Here is a 25,431-nt window from a genome sequence, read left to right on the forward strand (position 1 = left end):
AAATATTATATTGATATTATTTAACAATTTAATGAGAAATAAATAAGTACCAAACAATAGTGTTCCACTTCCATAACGACACTCTAAGAAGAAATAAGAAGAGTATATTCGCTGCTTTGGAATGGACCACCGATGGTTGAAAGAGTGGAAAATAAGGATTTCTTGGTTTATAATTAAATAACAAGCAAAATGTCTTGTCAACAAATAAAAATAAAAAAAGAAGAGAATGTTAGTGGATGAACAGGTTAGCTCGCTCTAAGAATCAAGATGCTACCGTGAAACTTCTTGCTCTTAATTTATTATCTAATCAAATACCAACAAGACCATTGTGCTTTATTTTGCACATAGTCCCCACGACAGTATTCAATCACTCCCACTTCCACCACAAAACAGGAAATGTAAAATACAAACCTTTCATCATGTTGCCCAACTCACACAAGCAAAATTCCAATTGCTCAAATATCAAATAAATGGTAAAGTCTATTCACAAAATTGATTATATGTGGAAGGAAACATGAAATTATGTATCAGTCCCTATGATATATATCCCTGGCCCAGGAAATTCCGACTGGATAAGATCTGTGTATCTTTGTTTTCATGGTGGGGACTTTTTTGACAGGGGACACTAGATCATTTTGCTCTGAGTTTACTGTTGGTTTCTCACTCACGGCTGACTCATTGGTTTCAGCAAGGAATTGGAGTCCCTGAAATTTATCCTGGGACCATTTAATTGGAGAGACGAAATAGAACTGTTGTCAAGAATTATAGGATTGACTTCACATACCTTGACTGATTTCTCCTCAAATTTCACGGCTGAATCAACTGCAAGCTTTGCACCAACATCCTGCCAATGAGCAAGAAAAAACTAAATTAATATCTCAGGATGGAAGAGTATAACAAGTCAATGGGCATATAGATGGCACCCAGAGCAAAAATGTACAATCTGAAGCCATACTACCACCTTACACAACGTGACATGTGATAACTGGATAGGGATACAGGACTTGCGGTGCTACATAATACAATTATATCAGTATTCTCAAAATCTAAGATTATGACACTCAAGATTAGCCTAAAACATAATGAAAAAGAAATACATTAACAGGTACAAGGTGAATTGAGAAGTGTCAATGAGCTATTAAAAAACATGTTCAGACCAACAATTAGCTATAGGTTACAAATTAAGTTTTTCCACAACTAGACCATGCAATTGAGGGACCAAATAAGACAAATAGAGGAACAATCAAAAAATCAAATCCAGCTCCCTCCAATGCACACATATTTTTTTCAAAATAATCTTTATGTATCTACTCTGCATTTTGGCACGTTGAGTGCATCTGTCTCTGATATGGATAGAAGTACAATAGTGATATGAATTCCTAGTATCTGATTTCATAGAACATAATGATAAAAATATGGCATATACAGAATATCTAACCTGAAAAAAGGGTTATTATTTAGCCCAGACAAACAACAATTTTTATGTATCCCTTCTGTATTTTAGTGCATCTGTTTCCGATTTGTATATATAATACTGATATGGAAGTGGGTTTCTAGCATCATTACTTTGTTGAGCATAATGCATACATATCAAAATGAATACTGTATACAAATTATCTAACCTGAAAAAGTTTAGCATTCGCTCCATCTTTTACTCCTTCAGCAAATTGGCATAGATACCAAAGACCTGAATTAGCTACATCCTGCATGGCAGAGAGGAAAAGATCAAACAATTTATCACTTCAACACAACTTCATAATTTAGAGTATAATAATAATCACAGTATCAGAAATAACCTGTTTGCTTTCAAGAAGCTCAATTTTTCCTTCCTGTTGGGTTCATTAACAGATGAAGCATCAACTAAGTTGCAAATAACAATTCTGGCGGACCTGATGATTAACCATGAGAAAATAAACACAACTCACCAATCCAGCTACCATTTGATGAATCATTTCAACATTAGAACCAATTTGAGAAAGGTTTGACTTCATCTCATCAACCTGCATGCAAGTAGTACTTCATTTAATTATGAGCAGGATTTGCACTTTCTCTTTTTCTTTTCTCATAAAGAGAATAAGCAACCCAAACGCCAGATGGAAGAATAGATGCCAAGTTGACAGAAGATTTAGAATGCTGCACCACCCATAAAATATATGGTATAATTTCATTCTGTTTGCAAAAACTATAGACATAACAATAATGTGCATGCATCAATTAACATAAACTCCCAAACGAGTTTCCTTAATTTCCAACTATCTATCCTTACAGACACGATACCAAGAGAAAGAAATAATAAAGTAGACAAATAGTTAGAAAAGAGAGTCTGATTTCAAACTCTACGAAAAGAATCTAGATTCTGACAGTCACAATGAAAATATTTATTAGAGTTGGAAACCCTATTTTTTTATATCTACACGTGAGATAGAGGACAGCTAAATCCTTTGGCAGTTTTCCTCTATTAGTTATTTTTAATAAGCTTTTAAAAATTGATGAAAGTCAATCTTTGGATAGTTTTGTTTCAATGTGATAGAAAGGAGAAAAAGATAAACAACCACACTACTTACACCCCACAAACTATTTCTTGTTAAAGTAAAATAGATGAAAGCTTTGAAAATCATCTTATCATCTGTAAAAGCAAAGGAGAAAAGCACATGGATATAACTCAAGCTAAAATGCAAGTAGAAGGGACGAAGGTTTATTTCCTCAAAATGCAGATTGTGAATCTAAAAAAGGTTTCTTGGAATTTAATTTAATGCCCCACCATATTAGATAGCAATATCTAATATGATCTAAGGAAGTGGAAGTGGAAGGACATTTGACCCTCTATTGGTATCCACTGTCCCTACGAGTAGATATCATTGTCACTACAAAATTATGCTAAAACATATTCTTGCTCAAAACAAAAGTAGTGTTCACTACATTATTTGTGATGAGCTGAGACGTTTCTTTCTGCTCCTCCAATTTCCAATCCAAGCTTTCCAACCTCTTCGTTAGATGTCTCTTTGTTGACTGCATGATTGAAGTAACAACACTATCAAAAACTGAAAAGTGTGTCAAACAGAGAATTGCTATAAGGATTGGTGTAATTACATAACAGGAACACCAATCTTACTTACATTTAATGTTTGAGATACATTATCTAACTGTTTTGACACGGCTGTAACAGCATCTGCCATATTTTGCTTTGTCACAAACATTACGTCAGAAAATGACAAGCCCTATATGATAAATGATATAAATAATACATCAGAAATCTACACATGTTAGAGTGCAAATCCAAACAGCTTGAACAAAAAAGACATTTCATATTTTGATTCATCAACAAAATTTATTAACCTTCCACCACATGTAACAATATCCTAATGCTCCAAGTGCAGCAGCTGGCACAAGATAAGAAGCAATACCCCCTGTGCGCACAAGAAAAAAGAGTGAGCGCCCATAGGTATATGACTCCTCTATAAAACAAAAAACTTGAACTTCTAATTCTTCACAGAACAGTATAAATTTATCCCCAACTATAATCAAAATAATCTAGAGTGAGACCAAGAAACCGAAAGATTTAATAGATAATGTTTATCATTCAACTATTGTAAAATTAAATAAAGAGGACCAGCAGTATCTAAATTGAGAAGGAGCAAAACAGGAAGTAGAAATAGATAATTTACATTACTTAGAGCTCAAAATGGTTAAATAAATAACATTAGAAAAGAAATAGATGTACATACCGCCAGAGTCTGAATTGCCATTAAGGATGGTTATCGGATTGGACGCTGTCAAATCCTTGAGCTCTTGTGCCAATTGTTTAATCTAAAAGTACCAAAAGAAAAAGTACACACATGGTTAAACACAAGCATAAAGAGGACAATTAACATAAATCACTCCCACCCCAAAAAACAAAAGGGAAAGAAAAAAGTTGTAAAATTTCATCGGCATTTCACTCTAACGTGGTTTACCTAGTTCTATATACATTTGGCACTTGAAAAATGATCTTGACGTCAGGAATTTCGATACTTACTGCAAACCAAAAAGTTAAAAATTTGATGCAGTTTTGACTGAAAAAAAGGTAAGGAAAATTGGGAGTACCTGAGCAGCAAGAAGCGTGTGATCGTATTTATAAGGAGAGAATTCGACTTCATCGACGCCCTTGAGTAATTCCTGAAGCTGTGAAATGAGTTCAGATAAACGCCCACTCCTCAAAATAATTGAACCAGTCAAACCTAATACCAAAATTTAAGAAACCAAGCTTCAAAAAGATTGGAAATGTAAAGTAAAAGTCATTCAAAGGAAAGACGCGATCAGACCAAAAAGAAAGAAAGAAAGAAAGAAACCTGCGCCCATGAGAATTAGAACTTTGGAGGTTTGGACACCTGCCTGCAACGCCATCTTTCTTTTCTTTGGTCGGTGTCTGAACCAAAGAGGGCGGGGAGGAAAGAAAAGAGGGCGGCCTTCCTACTTTGTTAAATGTTTGGAAAAAACTCAGAAAACAAAAGGTTAGTAAAAGTTTAAATGTGTATTCTCGAAAATACCCTCCTTATCATAAGAAAATTGCAAAGTTTAAATGACTGCGACAGCAACCTTACGATTTTGATATTTTGGCAGTCAACTAAAAAGAAAAAAAGAGAGGAAAAGGCTCAGGGGTAATTCAGGCATTTTATGACAGAAAATAACGTTTACGTTACCTGGCAGCAGCAAGAAAGCCCACCCTTCCACGTCTTCATTTATCCTGTCAATAAAAACAACGCACTACAACCAAAAATATCGAAAAAAAAAAAAAAAAAGAACAAAAAATTGCCCCGCCATGGCGCACCTTACTTTCCTCTTCTTCTTAATCTCAACTCTCTTCCTATCTTCACAAGCTAAACTTCATCTTCAGCCATCAAGAAACCAAGAAGAATCCTTTACGTCAATCCTAGTTTCTCAACAGGGCCTCGATTTCATCAAGGACTTGCTCATCAACAAAGCAATATCTTCAATCATCCCTTTGCAGCTGCCTGCCACCATTGAGAAATCTGCGAGAATCCCGTTCCTGGGCAATGTTCATATGGTTATTTCCAATGTTACTATTTACAAAATCGATGTTTTGTCGTCTTTTGTTAAGCCTGGGAATACTGGGATTGCCATTGTTGCCTCTGGGACTACTTGCAACTTGACCATGAATTGGCATTATTCTTATAGTTCTTGGCTTGTTCCCATTGAAATTTCTGATGGAGGAAGGGCTTCTGTTCAGGTATTTTTTTTTTCTTGGAGTTGTTATATTCTTTATCTTTAGCTATTTGGTTGGTCAACTTATCGAGCAGCTTCTCAATTTTTTTTTTCGAAACATTTTTTAGATTTTGTAAAGAGCTGATAAACAAGTTTAATAAAAATTCTAGATAGACGAAAGATGATAATTTCAATTTGACAGCACTTTTCACTGTAGCTCTAGCCTGGCCAAACAGGCACTAGTAATGTTTTGTTTTTCTTTTACTTGACTTTGCTGGTGATTGGTATGTGTGCTTTTGCTTTTTGGGGTGAGATATATGCAGGTTTTTAAGTTTTGGGCTTATGCAAGTGGGTTTCATTTCTTATGCTAGAAAAGAGTTGTGTTTTACATGTTCATTTGCTAATTCATTACTTTGACTTTTGTTGACCTTGGAGGGAGATTGTGTACCTTACGGGGTAAAGTTGTGGGGTTTATTGTATTTGGCTTCATTTACATGATGTTTTTGCTTGCAAATTTGATTCTAATTTCATGCAGAGCACAACATACAATTCAAGTATGAACTTTATCGCTTCTGCAGTGTGTTGTGCCCATTAAGGACCTGATTTTGTTGAGGTCTGCTCTTGGCTGTTGAGTGTTAGGTTTGTAGCTTAATGGTCTCGGTATGGTTGTTATTAACATGTTTCTTTCTTTGCCTTGCTTGCAAAAGTGGACTGCATATGGATAGCAACCATGTATGAGTTTAATATGCCAGTGATACTTTTGTCTGTTCTCAATTTGTGCTTATTTGCTCATTTGTAATGTGCTCTTTAACAAAGGGAATCTGATGACTGATGCCTCTGGGTAAGGTTGAAGGCATGGAAGTGGGGCTTACACTAGGCTTGGAGAAGCATGAAGGAACTCTGAAGCTGTCCCTCATGGACTGTGGTTGTTATGTGGAAGAAATCACCATAAAATTGGACGGAGGAGTTTCTTGGCTTTATCAAGGGTATGTTTTTTTTTCAATCAATTGACTAATTTGTTCTTAATTATATTTGAGGTTTGTTTTCTGGTGAGATAATCTATCATACCCCAACCCAAGGGTCTAGGTTGTGGCAACGCCACACGCCCATGAGGTGAGCCCATGAGCATGTAAGGCTAAAATGGTTTATTTCAAAATACTATTTATTCTAAATAATACCTCAAAAGTTTCATTAAACCAATCTAAAGTTTTGAAATATTCTATAACAAAAGTATCAAAACCACCATCCATAATAACCATAATAATAAGTCTAAATGTTTAAATGAAATGCATAATAATGAAGTCCTTGCTAAGGCTCACTCTTCCCAAGCAATCTCCAATGCTCATTCCTTGATATTTGTTACAGTGTTAATGAAAGTGTGAGCTGAACAACCCAGCAAGTAACAAGATCTAAATAGCTGGACCAAGCATAAGAAAACAATAGCTAAAATCACCATTTGCAGTTCATGATATTTAATGAACAAATCATAATTAAATTATTTGGAAACAATACGATTTATAAACATTTTACAATAATCATTTTCATTTTCTTTTGGCTCTATCAAAATCCACATTTACTATCTACAATCCACAATTCACAAGAACAATTTTTAACAGTCTAGATCACAGGTTTAATACACCAGTTTAACCCCTGCCAACATTCAACCTAGGAATGCAAATAAGAAAAAGAATCCCTAAATCTTACTTTTTGCATGGAAAAATGATCAGAAAAGATGATTCCTGCCTCCCAATGCACCAACAACTGTTACTCTCTCCTAGGGTGCTTTCTAACCCTAAAACAATGAGAAGAAGTGTTTTTTTACTTAAATTAAATTAACCTCTTAATATCTAATTGTGCTTATTAGCATAGTAAGGTCCAAAATTAAACAAGTTTGGCTGGGATTTCACATCATTCCCTCCTAAAATAAAGTTTATTCCTTTAAACTTGACCTACCATTTGATTGAAACAATTCTGGATATTTTTCCTTCATCTTAGATTCTAACTCTCATGTAGCTTTCCTCTCAGAGGGATAACACCATTGCATCTTCACATAGGGAATGGTGTGTCACCTCAAAACTTGCTCCTTACAATCCACAATCTTTATAGGCTGCTCGTGTTGGGAAATCATGCAAACAATTAAGCAAAAAGCAACGGAATTTAAAACTTTTCCCAAAACGAGATCATACTTTAACGTTGATATCTCTAACTATGGGAGAAGGAAGTTTTTAACTTCAATACTAGGTTTGGCTGAATAGAAGCACGTGAACTTTTGCCTATTATAGTGTGATGATGAATTGCAAGCTCAATCCCCTCCCCCGCTCTCTCCTTCTCCTTATATTAACTCTAACCAATCAACGGAGCTCTCTAATGGTTAGTTATTGAGAATGTTTATGTAATCTCATAGGATTTGGAGAACTCTTTTGTTGTTTCTTAAGATGCATCAAGGATGGTAGTGTATTTGGTGGCCATTTGGAAAAGGGCCAAGTGGTAGTATATAAGCCATCCTAATTGGTGAAGGCTCTGCCCTTAGGTCAGAACATCAGCAAAGCTTTTGTGGTGGTGGAGCAAAACATCATCAGGAAGAACAGCAATTGAGGGTTCTTTATTTCTTGATCTTACCTATCTGCCTCTCTTAGTTTTGCTTTATAGTAGAAGGAATAAAAGTCATGGTACTTGGAAAATGTTTCCACTTGGTTTGCTTCAGAAAATTTTACCAGAGAAGGAGCCTTCTGATTGGCGTAGATAACTTCATCAAGTTAGAGTCCTACATCTTGAGAGCACTTTTCTCCTGGATTTCCTTTTTGCCTTATGTTAAAAAATATTTTATTTGTATATTAGATTTTATACCTAAGACTTTACTGTGATTTTTTCCTTTTCTCTTCTGTTGCAGTTGCATATATTATCCATCTATTCAGATCTTCTGATGAACTGCAACTTTAGATTAGTGAATGTGATGGAACTGCATTTTGTGACTCATGTAGCTAAGTGTCTGGTTGATCTGCACCGTGAGCAGTGTTTAAAAGGACTGATCTTCCGTATCATTTCAACATTAATAAGTTGTTGCTTTTCCTTTTGTTAGAACGAAAAAGAAAAGGCTGATGGTGCTGATTTTACTATCTTCATCAAATTTCTGTCATGAGAAAATAACTAACTTTCCATTGCCTTGCACATTTTGGGTATTTTTTTTTTTGTTGCGCAATCTGATCAATGTTATGTTTTATGGTGATTCAATGCTACTTTTTTCATTTTTCAGGATGATTAATGCATTTGAGGAGCAAATAGGATCTGCGGTTGAAAATGCTATTACAAATAAACTTAAAGATGGAATCTTAAAGCTTGATTCATTTCTGCAATCTCTTCCAAAGGAAATTCCTGTAGATGATAATGCTTCTTTGAATGTATCTTTTGTGGAGAATCCTCTATTGAGTAGTTCTTCCATTGAATTTGACATCAATGGGTTATTCACAGCAAAGGAAAAGGTTCAAATTCCCAAACACTACCGCCAGACCTGGCAACCTTCTGTTTTCTGCAGCGATCAGTCTAAAATGCTTGGGATTTCATTAGATGAAGCTGTGTTCAACTCTGCGTCAGCATTATACTATGATGTAAGTTGGAAAACTATGTAGAACTACTGAAGTATGGTGTGTAGCTCATTTAAGTGGTAAAATAATGAACAATGATTACCTGCATCGTGTCTGCTTTATCTTCATGATAATTGGTAGTTACCATAGAAATGAAGTTATTCACGTTAGGCAATATGGCTTTAATTAGATTATACCAAGACATCTGAGATAGAATTAGTAAGTACCTAATCTAATTTGTTGACTTCTGATTGCACTGAGTTCTTTAACTTATTATAGCAACAACGAGCAAATCAGAATACACGTTGGCATAGATAAATATGTCTTTCAAGTTTATGGTATTGGGCTGACTCACGTTCACTTCCTAAAATATTTTAGTTTTTATGCTATTTATCCAAGGTTTAAGGTAGTTAATATACTAATGAACCCATTATTTTTTTTGCAATTTTATTAGGTGAGGTTAAAGACTCCAATTAAAAGTGATTTATCAAAAAGTAATTTATGTATTATTATATAAATACTGCAAGGAAAGAGAAAAAAAAATTCTTCTATATTTTAAGATTTTATTAAAAAAGTCAAAACCTAAAATATTCTTTCTGTCTAAAAATTCAAGTCCTTCCCCTTCTCAGTCCTTGGCTGTGTTTTTTACTCTCTCAAAACAACTTATCTAGGCTTCAATTGTAAGTAATTTTTAAACCAAATTAAGTTTTTATATGCTTCATGTCTAAATATTTTTTGTTTAATTTGATAATCTGGGTTCATAATTATAATCTAGCTAATAGAAAATAGTATTGCATGTCAAATAATATTTTGAAATTATGAGTCTTTCTTTTTTTGATTTATTTTGTCTATATCTTATTTGATTATTTGATTTTTGTATTTAACTTTATGTACTATGTGGATGCTTATATTTAGTTTTGATCAATAAATAGAAAATTATCATATTGTTAGTTACTGAACTTGATAATTTGTCATGTAAGATCATATTTTATTTAATTCTAATATTTTAATTTATGCTAATGAGTAGTAATTTTTAACAAGTTTTATAATTTTAGATAAATAAGCCATGAAAAGATATTTTAAACGAAAAGAAATTGTCCCACAAGGCTCAATTCTTGAGCAACGATAACAAAATTCTACTAATGATGGTACTTAACAATATTCTTCTGAGCAAAGTCGTGTTGAATTTGATTTAAGTACTTTCCTAACAGATCATGGATCGAGGAAAAAAAATATTTGAGTATCATCCTAATGACACCACTCAGAAAAATTCTTGGGTCCGTCCTGTTTATGGTCATTGGTCTCCCCCACCCCCTTCCCCTCTTTCTTTGTCTCTTTGCAAGTGTGATTGTCCATCAATCCATCTGTTTTATTATATTATTGTTGAGTTGAAGGTTTTCTACCTGTGGTCAGGCAGAATTTATGGAATGGATCGTGGATAAAGTGCCGGATCAGGCTCTTCTAAATACTGCTGGATGGAGATTTATCATTCCCCAACTGTACAAGAAATACCCAAATGATGATATGAATTTGAACGTTTCTCTGTCTTCTCCACCATTGATAAGGATTTCTGAGCATAATATTGGTGCTACCGTTTATGCAGACGTGATAATTGATGTGGTTGAAGCTGGTCAAGTAATACCGGTTGCATGCATTTCATTGGTAAGTTTCTTGATTAAAATGTTATGGTTTGAAATTTCTTAATTTTCTCATTGAACCTATGTTTCTCTTCCTCCTGTTTAACAAAAAACACAACCCAATAAGCACCCCTGCCTCTGCCTGCTTCCAAAGAAGAAAACAAAAGGAAGCAAAATATTTTACGTGGGAAACATAAAAGCTTTTGATCATTATAATGGACAAGAAGAGCAAAAGCAAGTTGCCTGGAGGGCAGCTCAGTGATATATCTCAAGTATGGATGTCATTGAATTGGGTTTATTACATTCTGCCCCTCATGACTTAAGAAATTGTTTGCTTTTGTGGTTATATTGATATATAAAATAGTTTTCCGTGAATTGGATTTGGATAGCAAACCATTGAAATTTTTACCGTACATCAATAGGCAACTTGTTCTTTATTTGATTGGTTAAGTTTGCAACCCTGGGAAAGAGGTTTTGATGTTTTAGTCACTGCACAGCCTTGAAGATGCTAGGTTTTTGAGTTGCATTATTGTGTTTCCTTTTCCTTCTTCACAGGTTTATCCATTTGTACATGGTTTCTTCCCTAGATTTGTGTAATTCAAAAGCTTGCAACTTAGAAACGGGAAACTGCTGTTTGAGATATTATATCCATTTTTGTGACCAATGTTGCTGCATTTGTTATGACAGGAGATCCGTGGCTCAGGTTCAGTTAAAATTGTGGGGAATAACCTTGGTGGGAGCGTGAAGATGGATGACTTGGCAATGTCATTGAAGTGGAGCCAAATTGGCAATCTTCGAATGTATCTGATACAGGTTGTTGTGATGTTAGTATTTGATCAAATTAACATCATCATGCATGGTCGTTGGTAAAAGGTCTAATGTATCTTTACTTGTTGCAGCCGGTGATGTGGACACTAGTCCAGACTGTCGTCATACCATATGCAAATTCATATCTCGGAAAGGGTTTCCCTTTGCCCATCATTCATGGTTTCACCCTTCAAAATGCTGAAATTACTCTCTCTAGTTCGAAGGTCACAGTTTGCAGTGATGTGGCATATTCAGAATCACACAATCTTAATCAGCTTGGAATCTCCTTTGAATAGATTATTCGTTCATATTAAGCAACCTTGAGATGTCCTCAAAATGGGTTACAGGGAAGGAAACAAATTGTCAATTTCCCACTCATGTACAGTTTTATTTCAGATGCAACTCCAGTCAACAGAATGCCCGAAGGATGATAAAACTCATCGAATGTACAAATATATTACCTAAGGCACAGCTCAATTTGTATCACATTTTGTTTTATGATTTGCAAATCATTTGCAAAAGATGTTGATTGTCTCTATTCTATAAATTAATCAAATGAATTCAGGAACATTGACGCATGACTGGAAAATATACTTGAAACCCTTGATGAGGTTTAACATGCTCCATAATATCCTCCTTCAAGGAAGTTGGTTACGCTTCGGTACCTGGATTAGGAGAACTTATTACATAGATACATCTCATAACATCAAATCAAGAAACACGTCATTGAAAATTGTCTGTATGCGTGTTCATAATTTTCATTAATATGACATGGCAATTACTACTATTAAATTGCGGATTTATATAGGTTGATATGATAATGTCTTAACAATGTACTAGTTCCTGCTTCCTCTTTCTGGTATTTCCTTGTTATCTCAGTGTGTGGATCTGTTAGTTTGTTTCAAATAGCTACACACTTCAATCTTGGCAGCTTATTTTTACTGTCCACTTGTTTTTCTGTTTCCATCTCGTCAAGCACTGTTGTGTATTTTTACTTTCACAATAGCAAAACTGATATCAACATACAAGCTTCTTAAGCGTGAAGTTATAAGGAGTCCGAGTAATTGCAGTATTTTTGTGCCTGCTTCTCTAAACTTTCTGGACATGCAAGTGTCCATATGACATTGGGATTAATGTATTTATATATATATATATATTTAAATGTGATAAATAGAAGTACAAATTAAATGGAGGGCCTCATCTTAAAAATCAATCGTGGATTTGAATCAGTCTATCATCAGCTTCCACCAGCTGATCTACCAAACCTGAAAAGGTCTATCCTCATGGTTTTAAGTCACCTGCTGATTGAAATGTCGAGTAGAGTAGAGTAGAGATAATGATGGCATCAACTACCAGTTAGTTCAATAGCTCACCAGGGGCTGGAAAAACATTCAAGGAAGAGAATCGTGGGATTTACAAAATAACATAGGTCATTTGGCTAAAGACCAAGACAATGAGATACGTTAGTATATTATCCTACATTGCATAGCCATGTTAAGACAAAAGATCCAATTGGCTAAATAACGCGATATCTTCTTCTTTATGCACACCTAAGCCTGCAACTATGACAATGGAAGCTTTTAACCTGAGTAGGAGGTGAGCAATCAGGGGGTGGAACATGAGTTCCAGGCCAGGGGACCTATATATGTGAAGGCATGGGTTCTCAAGGCTGGTTCCGCACGAAGGCATGCGATGCAAGCTCTTGGCAGTAGATGGATAGGCTGGTTGGTGCCACATGGATTCCAACATGGTTCGAGCCTCTTTGATTTGAGCAAATTCTAAGCTTGGTTCTTTATTTGATTTCTTGACAATTTACAGCAAAATCTGTATGTTATAAAACAAGCATGGAGTACATTTCGAATACATACACATTGGGCTTTGCCTTCTCAAAACGCAACGTTTTTGGTTTCTGTTCCCGGAGAAGTCCTCAAATATCTCCCACACAAAGAACAGCCTGTGAAACTGATAAACCTCAGTTAAACCCACTCCTCTTCACTCAACAATCTTTTCAAATTTTTATCTGCGTTTTCCTCTCAATCCCGTCTTCAATAAAACATGCAAGTCTCTCTCCCCGTTTCACCCTCCAAGCTCCCCTCAATTTTCCCATTCCACCACCCCATTCCTCCCCCTCACCATCCCCACAAAAACCTTGCTTTCCAAACCCAAGCCAGCCCCTTCGACGCCCTCAAAACCTCAGGCTATTTATCCACAATCAGCCGTGCTATAGAGGAAGAAGAAGAGTACCGCAAAGCCAGAGCTACTGTCACCAGAAAGGGTATTGAAGTCGAAGGCTGCTTCATTGAAGGACTCTCTATTGGTGGCCATGAAACCTGTGTCATAGTTCCTCAATTCAAATCTGCTTTTGATATTGGGAGATGCCCCTCTCGTGCTATTCAGCAGAATTTTGTTTTCATTACCCATGCTCATCTTGATCACATTGTAAGTTCCACAATTTTTTTTTGCTAAACATGTTATCCTTAGCCATAATTTTTGGTCAATATATGAACAATTCCATTGTTTCAACATGAGAATTTGAAAATTTTGTACCCTTTCAGTTGTTTTGGTTAGGTCGAGTTATTTGCTTCATATTTGAAGTTCTGGGTATTACTGTGATCCCCTGTGGTGTATATTGGTTCAGGGTGGGCTGCCAATATATGTAGCTAGCCGTGGTTTGTACAACTTAAAGCCTCCCACAGTATTTGTACCTCCATGTATCAAAGAGGATGTGGAGAAGCTGTTGGATATTCACAGGACAATGGGACAAGTGGAACTCAATCTTGATTTGGTCGCACTTGATGTTGGTATGTTACCTACATCAAAAGTTTATTTGTGTGTTCATGTTTTATCTTGAAGATGACTTTGCATGTTTTTTTTCAGGTGAAACATACGAATTGCGAAATGACATTGTCGTCCGACCATTTAGAACTCACCATGTTATACCAAGCCAGGTATGCCTTACCAACTATTCTTCCAAATCACATAAATTTACGTAGAAGAGAAACTATAGAATATGAATTTGGAGTGGTCAAACCCTTGAGGCAATAATGCCAATATATCTTTGAGTTGTGAGCGGAATGTGCATGAAACTCTGTGGCTTTTTAGTTTCTACCCTTGGGAAATTCATTATAGAGGTTTGAAACACAGATTAAGATGAATTTCTTTTCTTAGTTGTTTAAATTTTGGATACTTTACAGTCTAAAGTATGAAGTTACTTGGTCTTTTTCAGGGTTATGTCATATACACTATTAGAAAAAAGCTGAAGAAGCAGTACATTCATCTGAAAGGGAAACAGATTGAGAAATTGAAGAAGTCTGGTGTTGAGGTTTGTAGCTTTGGCAAAATAGAGTGGCCAAATATTCTTTAGTTTTATCATTTATTTGACTTTAAACCTTCCTTTACAGATCACAGACATCATTTTGTCTCCAGAGGTGGCATTTACAGGGGATACAACAGCAGAATACATGCTTGATCCACGAAATGCAGATGCCTTGAGGGCCAAAATTCTTATAACTGAGGTATGTAAATAGAATCTTTTCCATAATTATTTTCCCTTTTTACTTTTATCCTGAAATTATTTTTGTGACATCTGTGGTAACATTACCTACTTCATGTTCCAACTAGTACTATAATCTAAGATCTGAAGGAATGTTTAGTGAAAAATGGAATTGGATGAGACAAGTATGATGCTTTCTAAAATCCATGATTAAAGTGTGAGATGCTCTTGCCTGCATATTATGTCACTTGCATGCCTTCACTTTGCCTTTAGCAGTTATAACAGATTTGAGCTTTGGCTTAAACTAAAACATAAGACTTAGCCTATTCTATACCTGGATTTTCTTAGTCATTTTCTTGCTTCTAATATCTAAGGCACAGTAATCATTTCATTAGTAAAAGTTGGTTTCCATGACTACTGACCTTATCCTATCTAATACTGGAACCCAACTCTGCTAAGTCATAGGTTGTCAAATAATTTGCACTGATTTTTTGTGTTCTGTATTAATTTAGACTGAAGTTACCTGTGATCTATCATTTAAGTGGCCCTTCTCTGGCCATAAGATTTTGAAAGTTGCAGCTGTTATAAAAAAGAGAAGATAGTTGACATGCTCATGAAAGAGAAAAGGAAAAGAAAAAGCCCCGCTTATCTTTGCATTGATCTCATGTTGGAATCATGACATGCAATGTTAATATTCTGTTCTTTTTCCCTCCCCTACTTAGAGCAACATTCACAACTTTGTGCAATTTATAATATTCGGCATTTCTGATTTCGAAACATTTTTAACAGGCAACTTTCCTTGATGAAGGCTATAGCATTGATCATGCAAGACAACATGGTCATACTCATTTATTTGAGGTATGTTCAATGTTGATTCTCCCATTCTATCGTTACAACACCATTAATGACTTTTAACTTTACGTGACATGAAATTCCAGATCATTGAACATGCTCAGTGGATCAGGAACAAGGCCGTCCTATTAACTCATTTCTCATCCCGTTATAGTATAGAGGTGATCTTTTAATTGAATTACTAGTCTTTGTTCCATTTTCTAGAAAGGGTAAACATCTAATATATCTCTGTCAGCTGATACGCTGCTGAGATGTTACAATGTGATTGTCCTCTTACAAGGGAGCCAGAGGCTGATTGACATAAAAATCTTGGAGAATATCATTCCCAATAGTTTAGCTAAATGGTTTATCATCTGAATTGAGGTTCACTCCATCTTGCGTAATGGTAGATGATGCTAAATTTTATACTTAAGCACATAGATGATATGTGGACCAGCTCTCTCCACCTTTTAATGTGTGCAAGCAGTTCGCAGAAATGTTGCATCAGATAGAAGTTTTCTTTAACCTGCATGGGGAAATACAGCTTCTGCATTATTGCGGGAAAGAACCATATTCTAATAACAGTAAGTCATGTGATGATCATCATTCCATATTGCAGGACATTCGTCTAGCTGTTTCGAAGTTGCAGTCTAAAGTGTCAGCAAAGGTGGTTCCTCTAACAGAGGGTTTCAAATCAATGCACTCATAGTCGTCTTTTTCAGAAGATGTGATGAATTAGAGACTAGAGTATAGAGAAATGAGTAAAAAAACATGCAATTTTCCCCTTTTGTAATATATTGAATGTATGCATAAAATTTTTTTTCTGACTTTGTAGGAATCTGTTCACAATGTGCATTATTGTCAAAGTTTTGTGGGTTCTTTGAACTGATTAATATAGGATAGGATAGCATGATGAACTAGGAGAAAACAGTAGTGTTAAGGAGTTGTAGACTTATGTTATTCACCTTAAATCAGGGAATGGTTGTACGTATCATATCTGTGTGATTTCAAGAGCAGTAGTGCAGTGACACGTCTATGTCGACCAGGTTGGCCCTGTGAGTGCAATGCTCTAATCCGTTACTTGATTTGTGCACTGAAGCTCATCAGGCACCACATCTTCTAAGGGACTGTGCATTGGATTCTCATCAATGAATTTGCTATGAAAGCATCATTCGACACATATATGAGCTCTAATGCTTTTGCCCATTTTACCATTTGTGCATGCTTTATTTTTAAGATGTCCAAGAAAAGAGTCATGTAGGGCAAGGTCGTTCTGTGTTACAATCCTGTATCCTAACATTCAGACGCAGGAATTCCTGTTTGGAAGTGCATTATGATCGCCATGATGTAGGCTATACTCGTAGTCATTACACCTACGGTGACTACAAACATGAAGTTGCCTGTTGTATCGACAAGATTGGGCAATTGGAGCACGTCTTTAGCGTACTCAGAGTCATCTACAAAATTATAGACCGCTACCCTTGGCTCCAGATGATGTCAGGAAAGAACAAGTGGCCATAAAAGCAATTCTCAAAGTGAATCAAAGGCACTTTAATGGTAACATTTGCATATTACGTGTGCATGAATACCATGCAGTGACAGCATTCAGAAGGGTAATTTTTGTAAAATTAATTCATTTCCGGTTCCAGTTTAGTTTGAAAATTAACTTCCCAAAACCAATTTATAGGGGAAAAGGAATCAGTGACACCTGTACGCATCCAGCAGAACAATCTTGTCACTGAGACACCTGACTACAACCCAAGATCTCACAAGTCTTACGGAGAAGATCCCTTGGCTCTTTGTATCTTTCATGATTTTACACTTCCAAGCCATTAATCAGATGATATCATACATCCGACAGATCATGGTCCAAAGAGAACCATCATGACATCTTTCTCTGCTCTATAGCAGCAATAGCTCTCGCTGATAATCAATCTTAAAGAATCTGAAGCTCAAAATTTCTCTACAATCACATAATGCCATTTTCCTCTGCAGTTTACTATTACCAATAAAATAATAGAACAAGAAAATAAACAAGATTCTACCACAATGACCCAACCATTTCGCTTCATATCTTAGATTTGTGATTCTAAAAGGTGCCAAAGCAACCAACCAAAGAACCGGCACCCAATACCCCAAAACAAGAAAGTTTGACCCATCAATCTGTTCTAGGAGGGGGAAGCAAAAAGTAAACATGCATTTGTTCCTCCAAAACCAAAAGAATTGGACAATGCAGCTCTAAGTGGCATTTCCTTTGAAGCAGTCAAAGGCGTGAAAGCATTGTTAAATATGGGATCTGGTTTAGTGACATTAAGTGTCAAAGGTGCAGTTCCCTGCAATAAGACACCACAATCACCATTTAGTATAGTTTCAAACTTTCTCAAGTGTACTAAACAGAATCTTTCCAGAAAAGAGAAGAGAATAGTTGGCACCATTAATTAGTCCACATACTGAAGGAAAAATACATAGACAGGACTCAAATTGGTTCATACAAGTGAGAATTCCTATTATAATCTTGTCATATACTTTCTGAAAAGCTATGTCCAACTGATAAGTGTTTGAAAGATGCTTTCATCTAAATCATTCAGGAGCAGCTGAACAGAAATACTTACATGGTGTATGGCTAAAACAGTAAAAATTGCTTCAACAGCCCCGGCTGCACCAAGAAGATGACCAACAGCACCCTGAATATATGGTGATTGTAGCAGTTTTAATGGGGGAAATGGTTGATAAGTAGATGAAAGCTATTAGCAGGAAAAGAAAACTTATTGAAATCACAGTGACGTGGCATGGCACAGCACTGGGAAAGGCAATATAGCTTTTCCTTTTTCTCCCTAATTCACTTCCTCCCTTTTTCCCTCACATCTTTTTGTAAGGGCAAGAAAATGCATAGGACAAGTTGCTGTCTCGCAGATTTGAACTCACAAGCAAAGAAATCTCCTTAGGTAGAGTTGCCCAGAGTTTTATTGAAAATGCAAGTAGCAGCTAGCAGAAATCACCTAAGATATTATTTCATGGACAGAATTTTGTCTCTTTTAAACTTACATCATCTCCATGGTACTTTATTCCTTTCTAATTTGTGGACATTAATGAAACAAGTAAAAAGGACACCAGACCGAAATCAGCCAATTTCAAATTATCTAGTCAGGTTTGAATATTGATGCATAAATAAGTAATCAAGTGTCATTTTGTCTAAAACACTTAATCATGCAAAATTTATGGGACAAAAGATGTGCCAAGTAAACATTGTTCACCTAGATATCTTAAAAGCCAATCTGGTCAGAAATACTGAATTTTACCTTCGTGGAGGAAAAGGCCAAAGCACCTGACGCTGCATGGTCAGCAAATGTGGATTTGATTGCATTGGCTTCAATTGCATCACCTAAAGAGGTTCAAGAGATGTAAACCACATGCAAACCAGTTTCAATTCCAACTTAAAACATCATAGAAAGCAACTTAGAGGTTCAAAAGGTTTTTACCCAAAGGCGTAGAAGTAGCATGAGCATTCACATAATCCACTTGATTAGGATGCAGACCAGACTGCGAGGGCATGATAAGTAAGCATACGAAAAAGCACAATCTTCTGTTATGTATGAGGGATAGTAGGCATATTTTCAGGGTATCCACAGGATCAAGCGGCAAAAGAACTAATTAAACAAGTGAACCAACTACTAAAAAACTCTAGAAGCTGAACTGCTGCTCCTTATGGCCATGAAATCATTAAGGTCCACCAACAGATTTTTCTACATTTTCAAGCACATAGCTCTCAAGCAAGGTTATATCAGATGCAACCACATTCGCATTGCTGCCTAACATGCTGCCAAGCCCAGGAGATATGAACATAAACATAAGAAGTTAAACTGCAACTATCCTGTATTTCATCCTTAGAAATGACCCCTGGGATGCAGCAACCCCCTTGAGAATGTTATAGTGCTAAACTGGATTGAACACATCCAATGTCAAAAGTAGTTGTGAATACTACTTACTTGGCTTATCCAAAAGAAAAAAGAATATTACTTGTTTCAAGGCACGTGTCATGGCCAAAATGGCACCTCTTCCATCAGTATGCGGTTGAGTAATGTGATATGCATCACCTAAAGGTCACTATTTGGGTTCAGAAAACAATGATTTTTAAATATTACTACCAACACTATTGTAGAATACTTTCAGTTTGAAAACAACCTGACATCCCATATCCACAAATCTCTGCATAAATTTTTGCTCCTCGTCTTTTTGCATGCTCAAGTTCCTTCATAGCAAAGGAGCATAAAAAACCATTACAAAACAACGGCAAAGATTACAGCCAATAACAAGGGGACGGCATTTGAAATTGAAATATGGAAGAGAAAACTACAGCTCAATTACCTCTAATACCAAGACACCAGAACCTTCACCTATCCTGGGCTCAAAAAGTATGATAAGTTAGATAATAGAAAATAAGAAACAATGGCAATCAATGAGCTAGGCACAATTAACCAGCCAAACTTTACTCACACAAACCCATCCCGACCACAGTCAAAAGGTCGTGAAGCTTCTACGGGGGAAGAATTGTAATTTGTGGTCAAAGCTCTAGCCCTGGAATTGAAAATAGTAATTGTTATCAGCTAAGTAGAATATGAAATGAGTAAAACAAAGTACTACAGCATTCTAAAGGGAAAAAAAAAGGGGTTAATAACTCCCCTACTCCCCAGGAGACCTTCTGTCAGACAAAGAAGTATCCAACTGAATTTAATGCCTAATTGCTTATACACATGTCTCAAAGTCTTGCATTAGAAGTCTCTCTTCTATTATTATTGTTTCTTTAATATAAGAAGTCTAGTTTTCAAATATCCATAAATGCATTGTGGAATGTTGAGAGAGTTTATGTAAATCCATAACAGCAGATGAAATCAATGAGCATAACGGGCTAAGCCATCCTACTATTTTACAGCATGGTCCGACTTAACCAATGAGAACTGAAGAGAGTCTTATCAGGCATTAATTTTCAAAATACCGCAACAATCAATTTACTATTGTCACATTTTGGCCATCTAGATGCAATATTTCACAGATCCATTCCTGCTGTAACAATTCGCTCAAATTTAGAAGCTTTACTTAATCGAACATGAGAATATCGCTAGTTACGGATCCACTGACAAGGAGAAATGACATTTCTATAAAAAAGTTTCTGCCTCGTACTGTTCTGCATATTGACCCTCCATAATCTTTCATACCCTCCTGAATTTCTATCAAAATTTTCAATAGCCAAAAAAAAAATATAACAGCAAAAAGAAAAAATGAAACTAAATTTTTATCAATTACCTGCAAAATCCAGCTATTGATAAAGCATCAATACTGGACTCTGTGCCCCCAGCAACCATAACGTCAGCATCTCCAAATTGAACCATCCTCATAGCATCACCAATAGAATGTGCCCCAGTCGCACAAGCAGTCACTGCAGCATGGTTTGGTCCCTATATTCAAAAGGGTGACTAGACATGCAACAACAACTTTAATTTTAAGAATACCTTTATTTTTGTTACAAAATCATAACAGAATTATGATACAGCAGTCAACTGCTTACTAAGGACAATGACCCCTACATAATCATCATGCATGACAATGGTAGATTAATCAAACTCATTGTCAACTAAATCAATCAATTTTAGAACTACTTAAATTTTATTCAAGCTCAAGCTTTTTGTTTCCCAGAAATGACCTGACAGACAAACTAGAAAAATTGTGGACACGAAGCTCCATTCTAATCACAACAGTAATGGGCATTAAAAGGAAATCTTGTTCCTTGACTAGGTTTGGATCATTATAAGGCCATAAGCATATCATATATAGAAAAATGCATATACACACCTGGAATCCATATTTCATGCTCACATGACCAGATGCCATGTTGATTAGAATCCTTGGAATGAAAAATGGACTTAGTCGACGAAGACGCTGTATTAAAAGAGCAGAGATTTCACTTGTCATAACTCTTTCCATAGCCAAGTAGTTCATGTTCCAGCCCATAGCTGACATGAGGAAAGTAATGATGATGACCCTATGAGCTAGGATGACAATAGAAATACTAATGATCATGACGACAAAATACAAGCAAGAAACCAACCTTCTCACAAATCATTTGTGCTGCATCCAATATATCCCTGATACTTCCAGTCCCACCACCTATAGAGACTCCCTGGTTACCCACAAGTTAATAAAGAACAAGTTACTAAACAGAAACTAAAGAAGATCCATATATTGAATATTATCACCAATTTATAAGTGCTCACCGTTCTTTCCTTCTGCTCTTGCTCAGTGGGTACCCATTTTGCATCTTTTAAAGCTTCATCAGCAGCACATAATGCATAGCTTATAAATCTTGCAATTGATCGATGTTCCTGAACAACAAGTATCATTGATTGTAGCATGCAGAGAATTAGAAAATTCCATCAGACATTTACTTGTCTTACATAAACGAAGACTCAAAATTAATCTTCGTTAGCATAAATAACTAATCCAGTATCAGGTTAGACAATGCACATCAATTTAAAAAAAATAAAACAACTTGGAATTCTCAGATGTCGAAACTTTGGAACAATCACAACAAGGTACAAAGGAAACCTCTTCGCAAGCAGATAGTGTGGAAAATAGTCAAGTCATATTCAACGCCCAAAACAGCTTGCAAACTAAAACATCCTTCGTAATTGCAACGAAATCAATGTTTTACCATCTCCATAACTTTAATTGCCGAACTTTCTTGCTTGGCCAGTAACTAAGCAAGTATTTGCATGAATCAGTACCATTCAAGGTAATGTCATATCCACTTCAATATTTACTTAAGAAATTGTTCCTTAGAGTTCTAAAACCTAAAAACTTAACATCAATGCACGCACCCAAATTCTACTATTTTTTTTTTTTGAAAGGCAGGCCCAAATCCTACTTTTAAAACACAAAATTTATTCCTTCCGTAATTCAACACACAAGCCAAAACCTCAACCCACTTCAGAATGCCACATCACAAAGCAACAAACAACACAGTACAATTAATGGGTCATCAAACAAAATCAGAAAAAAAAAAAAAAGAGGATTACTTTAGAATTAAGCCAAAGGTCCTCATTGAATTCACCAGGGTTAGTTCCACATGGCACAATTGCAGCAACTCTAGAAGTTAACTGATCAAAGGTAAGCATCTGAGTTTCTCTATCAAAAGCATTCATCTTTAGATCGTCTGGGGTTAGTGCCCTAATCCCACACTTGCCTTCTATCAAATGTTTCCATGTTGTTTCTACCCCGCAGCCAAGTGGGGTCACCATGCCAAGCCCTGAAACCCAAGAACCAAAAATGCGAAAACAAAGTCTTTACCAAAACTGAAAATTTTTTGTAAGCAAAGAAGAAATGGTAGTGGAGCGAGATGTAATACCGGTGACGACTACCCTTCGGGGAGAGGATAGTGGACGGGAAGGGAGAGATGTTGAAGAACAAAGGTGACGAGACAGCTGAAAACGACATGTCGTTTTCATTTTACGCCAACAAGGCCTTGCCATGGCCACCAGTTTGGTTGGTCCGAGACAGGGTTTAACTTAAGCAACTGCTAAACCCCGTAGAAGGGGAAATCAATACCATCAACCCATCAAGTAATCATTCCGGCTAGGCGATTGAAACCTGGCAATTATGATGTTGACACCTGGCCTTTTATGTTTGAGTTGTGCGAAACGACGACGTGGCCTTTTTTTTTAATTCAATTTTTTTATTTGATTAATTTTGCTGGAGAGAGAGGAGAGAACTACGCTTCGAGGGCAAGATCGAGACAAAAAAACGAAAATAGAAAGGGGAGAAAGAAAATAAAAAAATGTTATCAGAAAAAGAATCTTTTTCTGAATTTATATATTGTTATAGAAATGAACAACGCAGCAAGGATTTTACGTCGTAGGATGAAAACAATGTTTATAAAACTGTCAATGATAAAAATATAAAATAATTTAAATAAAATAATTTATATAAAAATTATACAAATAATTCTAAATACGAGTTATTTAAATGCAAAATAAATATATTTTTTAATAATTATTATATGCTAAGATTTGACATATTTAATTGAACTCAATAGTTTTTTATAAAATTAAAAACATCTATTATTGAATCAATATTAAATCACAAATGATTTTTTTTTCAATATGAATGATTAACGAAGTTTTATGAAAATCATTTGACATTCTATTATGATTCTCGTCCTTAACAAATTACTGACTAAAAGTTTTTTATACAAAAAATACTGATAGCAAGCAAAAGAGTGTAAGGAAAAAAATAACTTTCTATATCTATTTGGTAAAAAAAAAATAGAACAGAAAATGAGTGGTTGTGTGGTCTTGGGAAGTGAGATTTGGGGAATAATCATAGTGCAATAGATGTTATTTAATCTCTAAGCTTATTAAAATTAGTTGTTAACTAAATGTTGTAGGGCATTTTACTGAACAAAAAAATTATTGTAAAGATAAAATTATAAAATTTTTAAAAATAAAAGTATATTATAAAAATTTTAAAACTTTTGAGTGGGCATGAGCCCTACTAGCCCCATTCCCTCCACCTTTGGAAATGAATGAGGTGTATATATAAATCGTAACGTTTGAATCCGAGAGCTCGACTGATCAACTCAAAAAAGGGAATCGACATCAATTTTTTTGTCTAAATTTAATTGACCACTTAATTTGAATTTATTTTTTCTAATGATATCTTAAACTTGAGTTAAATTCATTAGAAAAAATAAGTTTTAATCTACGAAACAAAATTGGATTTATGCATACAATTACATGCGAAGAATTATTAGCATTCCGTTACGCTTGTTTGAAGAACTATATCAAAACATCATTTGTTATTTAATTTTAGCCTTAAAGAATAACCCCTAACTAATTATCAACCCACGCTATGTTGTTGGAGTTATTAATTGATATATAATTTTAAAATCATTTTGTATGTAGATTATTCGAAATAGTAAAATCATTTGATCATGAAGTAGCTATGGAATAGGTTAGGTAGGAGTTTATTATAATAATATCATACATTACAAAATATATAAAAGTTGTTTAATGTATGGTGATGAACAATTGAATGCTTTATTGTCCAAAAAATAAGACAAACTTTGATATGTACAAATCGTTTCAAAATATGCAACATCAATTTTTGGACAGCATCAAGCAAGTAACATGGCGTTTATGAAGCAACAAAAACTCATGTCACACCAGTGATTATAGATCTTCAGCCATGTTTGTCTCGTCCATGTTTAGCGTTGCAAGAAATATTAAATAAGAGATGGTCCATTTAAGATAAAAAAAATATGATAAGAATATGCAGAGAGATTATTTTGCTATTGATCTTTGATGAATAATCAGCAATGAAAACAAATTATAATGCAATAGATAAGACATAACATGTGTTAAAGAAAAAAGTTGTTCTTTTTTCCTATGCCTTTGCTACAATAAAAATGAAAATTGAAAGTTTCCCATAAAAAAATGACTATAATCGTTTACATGATGGCAGGTGAGTATAAAGGTGAGTTTCTGAATAAAAAAAAAATTGAGCAAATCTGGAAGAAGAGAGCACATCAATATATCGATTTTTTTTTACCTTTTCAAATCTTTTACAAAAAAAGGATGAATAAAGAAAGGGAAATGAATTTGGATAACATATTTGAACCTTTTGCAACACTCTTTCACATGTCTATCGCTATCAAGTAATTATTTTCTTCAATTAAAAAGATGGAAAGAACAAAAAAAAATTAATTAGTTCAAAGGAAAAGAGTGAATAGATTATCTAATATAGAAACTAGCAACAAACTCTCAAAAATAGAAACAGCAACATTATGATTGAGAAAATATCATAAATGTATATCATCAAACTCAGAAAA

At 35.2% G+C, this 25,431-nt stretch overlaps 4 protein-coding genes across 5 annotated transcripts; 2 read left to right on the forward strand and 2 right to left on the reverse strand.

The window, feature by feature from the left end:
* Positions 269–4,460, reverse strand: LOC18612403. Its single transcript, XM_007049184.2, has 11 exons — positions 4,329–4,460; positions 4,084–4,217; positions 3,726–3,807; positions 3,337–3,407; positions 3,117–3,218; positions 2,920–3,009; positions 1,926–2,000; positions 1,797–1,829; positions 1,623–1,703; positions 785–844; positions 269–704 (listed from the first exon to the last, which is right to left on the reverse strand). The coding sequence occupies exons 1-11, from the start codon at positions 4,381–4,383 to the stop codon at positions 528–530; spliced, it is 960 nt and encodes a 319-aa protein (XP_007049246.2). The 5' UTR covers positions 4,384–4,460; the 3' UTR covers positions 269–527.
* On the forward strand, positions 4,744–11,805 carry LOC18612404 (putative BPI/LBP family protein At1g04970). 2 transcript variants are annotated; one of them, XM_007049185.2, is made up of 6 exons: positions 4,744–5,227; positions 6,049–6,188; positions 8,456–8,807; positions 10,197–10,445; positions 11,108–11,233; positions 11,320–11,805. In XM_007049185.2, the coding sequence occupies exons 1-6, from the start codon at positions 4,799–4,801 to the stop codon at positions 11,521–11,523; spliced, it is 1,500 nt and encodes a 499-aa protein (XP_007049247.2). In that variant the 5' UTR covers positions 4,744–4,798; the 3' UTR covers positions 11,524–11,805. The 2 variants fall into 2 exon arrangements, with proteins under 2 accessions (XP_007049247.2, XP_007049248.2); XM_007049186.2 differs by having other exon boundaries at positions 4,789–5,227; positions 6,019–6,188.
* On the forward strand, positions 13,089–16,731 carry LOC18612405 (ribonuclease Z, chloroplastic). The gene is made up of 8 exons (XM_007049187.2): positions 13,089–13,666; positions 13,866–14,028; positions 14,105–14,175; positions 14,454–14,549; positions 14,629–14,742; positions 15,510–15,578; positions 15,659–15,733; positions 16,171–16,731. The coding sequence occupies exons 1-8, from the start codon at positions 13,283–13,285 to the stop codon at positions 16,258–16,260; spliced, it is 1,062 nt and encodes a 353-aa protein (XP_007049249.1). The 5' UTR covers positions 13,089–13,282; the 3' UTR covers positions 16,261–16,731.
* LOC18612406 (3-oxoacyl-[acyl-carrier-protein] synthase, mitochondrial) lies at positions 17,479–23,214 on the reverse strand. The gene is made up of 14 exons (XM_018119173.1): positions 22,951–23,214; positions 22,622–22,851; positions 21,821–21,928; positions 21,655–21,726; positions 21,399–21,485; positions 20,853–21,004; positions 20,046–20,126; positions 19,917–19,950; positions 19,734–19,800; positions 19,569–19,645; positions 19,031–19,091; positions 18,851–18,933; positions 18,164–18,235; positions 17,479–17,884 (listed from the first exon to the last, which is right to left on the reverse strand). Exons 1-14 carry the CDS (start codon positions 23,072–23,074, stop codon positions 17,720–17,722), a joined length of 1,413 nt encoding a protein of 470 aa, XP_017974662.1. The 5' UTR covers positions 23,075–23,214; the 3' UTR covers positions 17,479–17,719.

This window comes from Theobroma cacao, chromosome 1 (genome assembly GCF_000208745.1).
Source record: "Theobroma cacao cultivar B97-61/B2 chromosome 1, Criollo_cocoa_genome_V2, whole genome shotgun sequence".
Taxonomy (NCBI): domain Eukaryota; kingdom Viridiplantae; phylum Streptophyta; class Magnoliopsida; order Malvales; family Malvaceae; genus Theobroma; species Theobroma cacao.

Coding starts and splice junctions, on each gene's coding strand:
- LOC18612403 (XM_007049184.2), bottom strand. CDS start 4,383: ATGGCGTTGCAGGCAGGTGTCCAAACCTCCAAAGTTCTAATTCTCATG. Junction 3,408..3,725: donor TGGCAATTCAGACTCTGGCG/GTATGTACATCT, acceptor TTGTGCGCACAG/GGGGTATTGCTTCTTATCTT. Junction 1,830..1,925: donor ATCAAATGGTAGCTGGATTG/GTGAGTTGTGTT, acceptor TGAACCCAACAG/GAAGGAAAAATTGAGCTTCT.
- LOC18612405 (XM_007049187.2), top strand. CDS start 13,283: ATGCAAGTCTCTCTCCCCGTTTCACCCTCCAAGCTCCCCTCAATTTTC. Junction 14,029..14,104: donor TTTGGTCGCACTTGATGTTG/GTATGTTACCTA, acceptor GTTTTTTTTCAG/GTGAAACATACGAATTGCGA. Junction 14,176..14,453: donor ACCATGTTATACCAAGCCAG/GTATGCCTTACC, acceptor GGTCTTTTTCAG/GGTTATGTCATATACACTAT.
- LOC18612404 (XM_007049185.2), top strand. CDS start 4,799: ATGGCGCACCTTACTTTCCTCTTCTTCTTAATCTCAACTCTCTTCCTA. Junction 6,189..8,455: donor GTTTCTTGGCTTTATCAAGG/GTATGTTTTTTT, acceptor TTCATTTTTCAG/GATGATTAATGCATTTGAGG. Junction 11,234..11,319: donor TTCGAATGTATCTGATACAG/GTTGTTGTGATG, acceptor TACTTGTTGCAG/CCGGTGATGTGGACACTAGT.
- LOC18612406 (XM_018119173.1), bottom strand. CDS start 23,074: ATGGCAAGGCCTTGTTGGCGTAAAATGAAAACGACATGTCGTTTTCAG. Junction 21,486..21,654: donor CACAAATGATTTGTGAGAAG/GTTGGTTTCTTG, acceptor CTTTTAATACAG/CGTCTTCGTCGACTAAGTCC. Junction 19,646..19,733: donor TTGTGGATATGGGATGTCAG/GTTGTTTTCAAA, acceptor AGTGACCTTTAG/GTGATGCATATCACATTACT.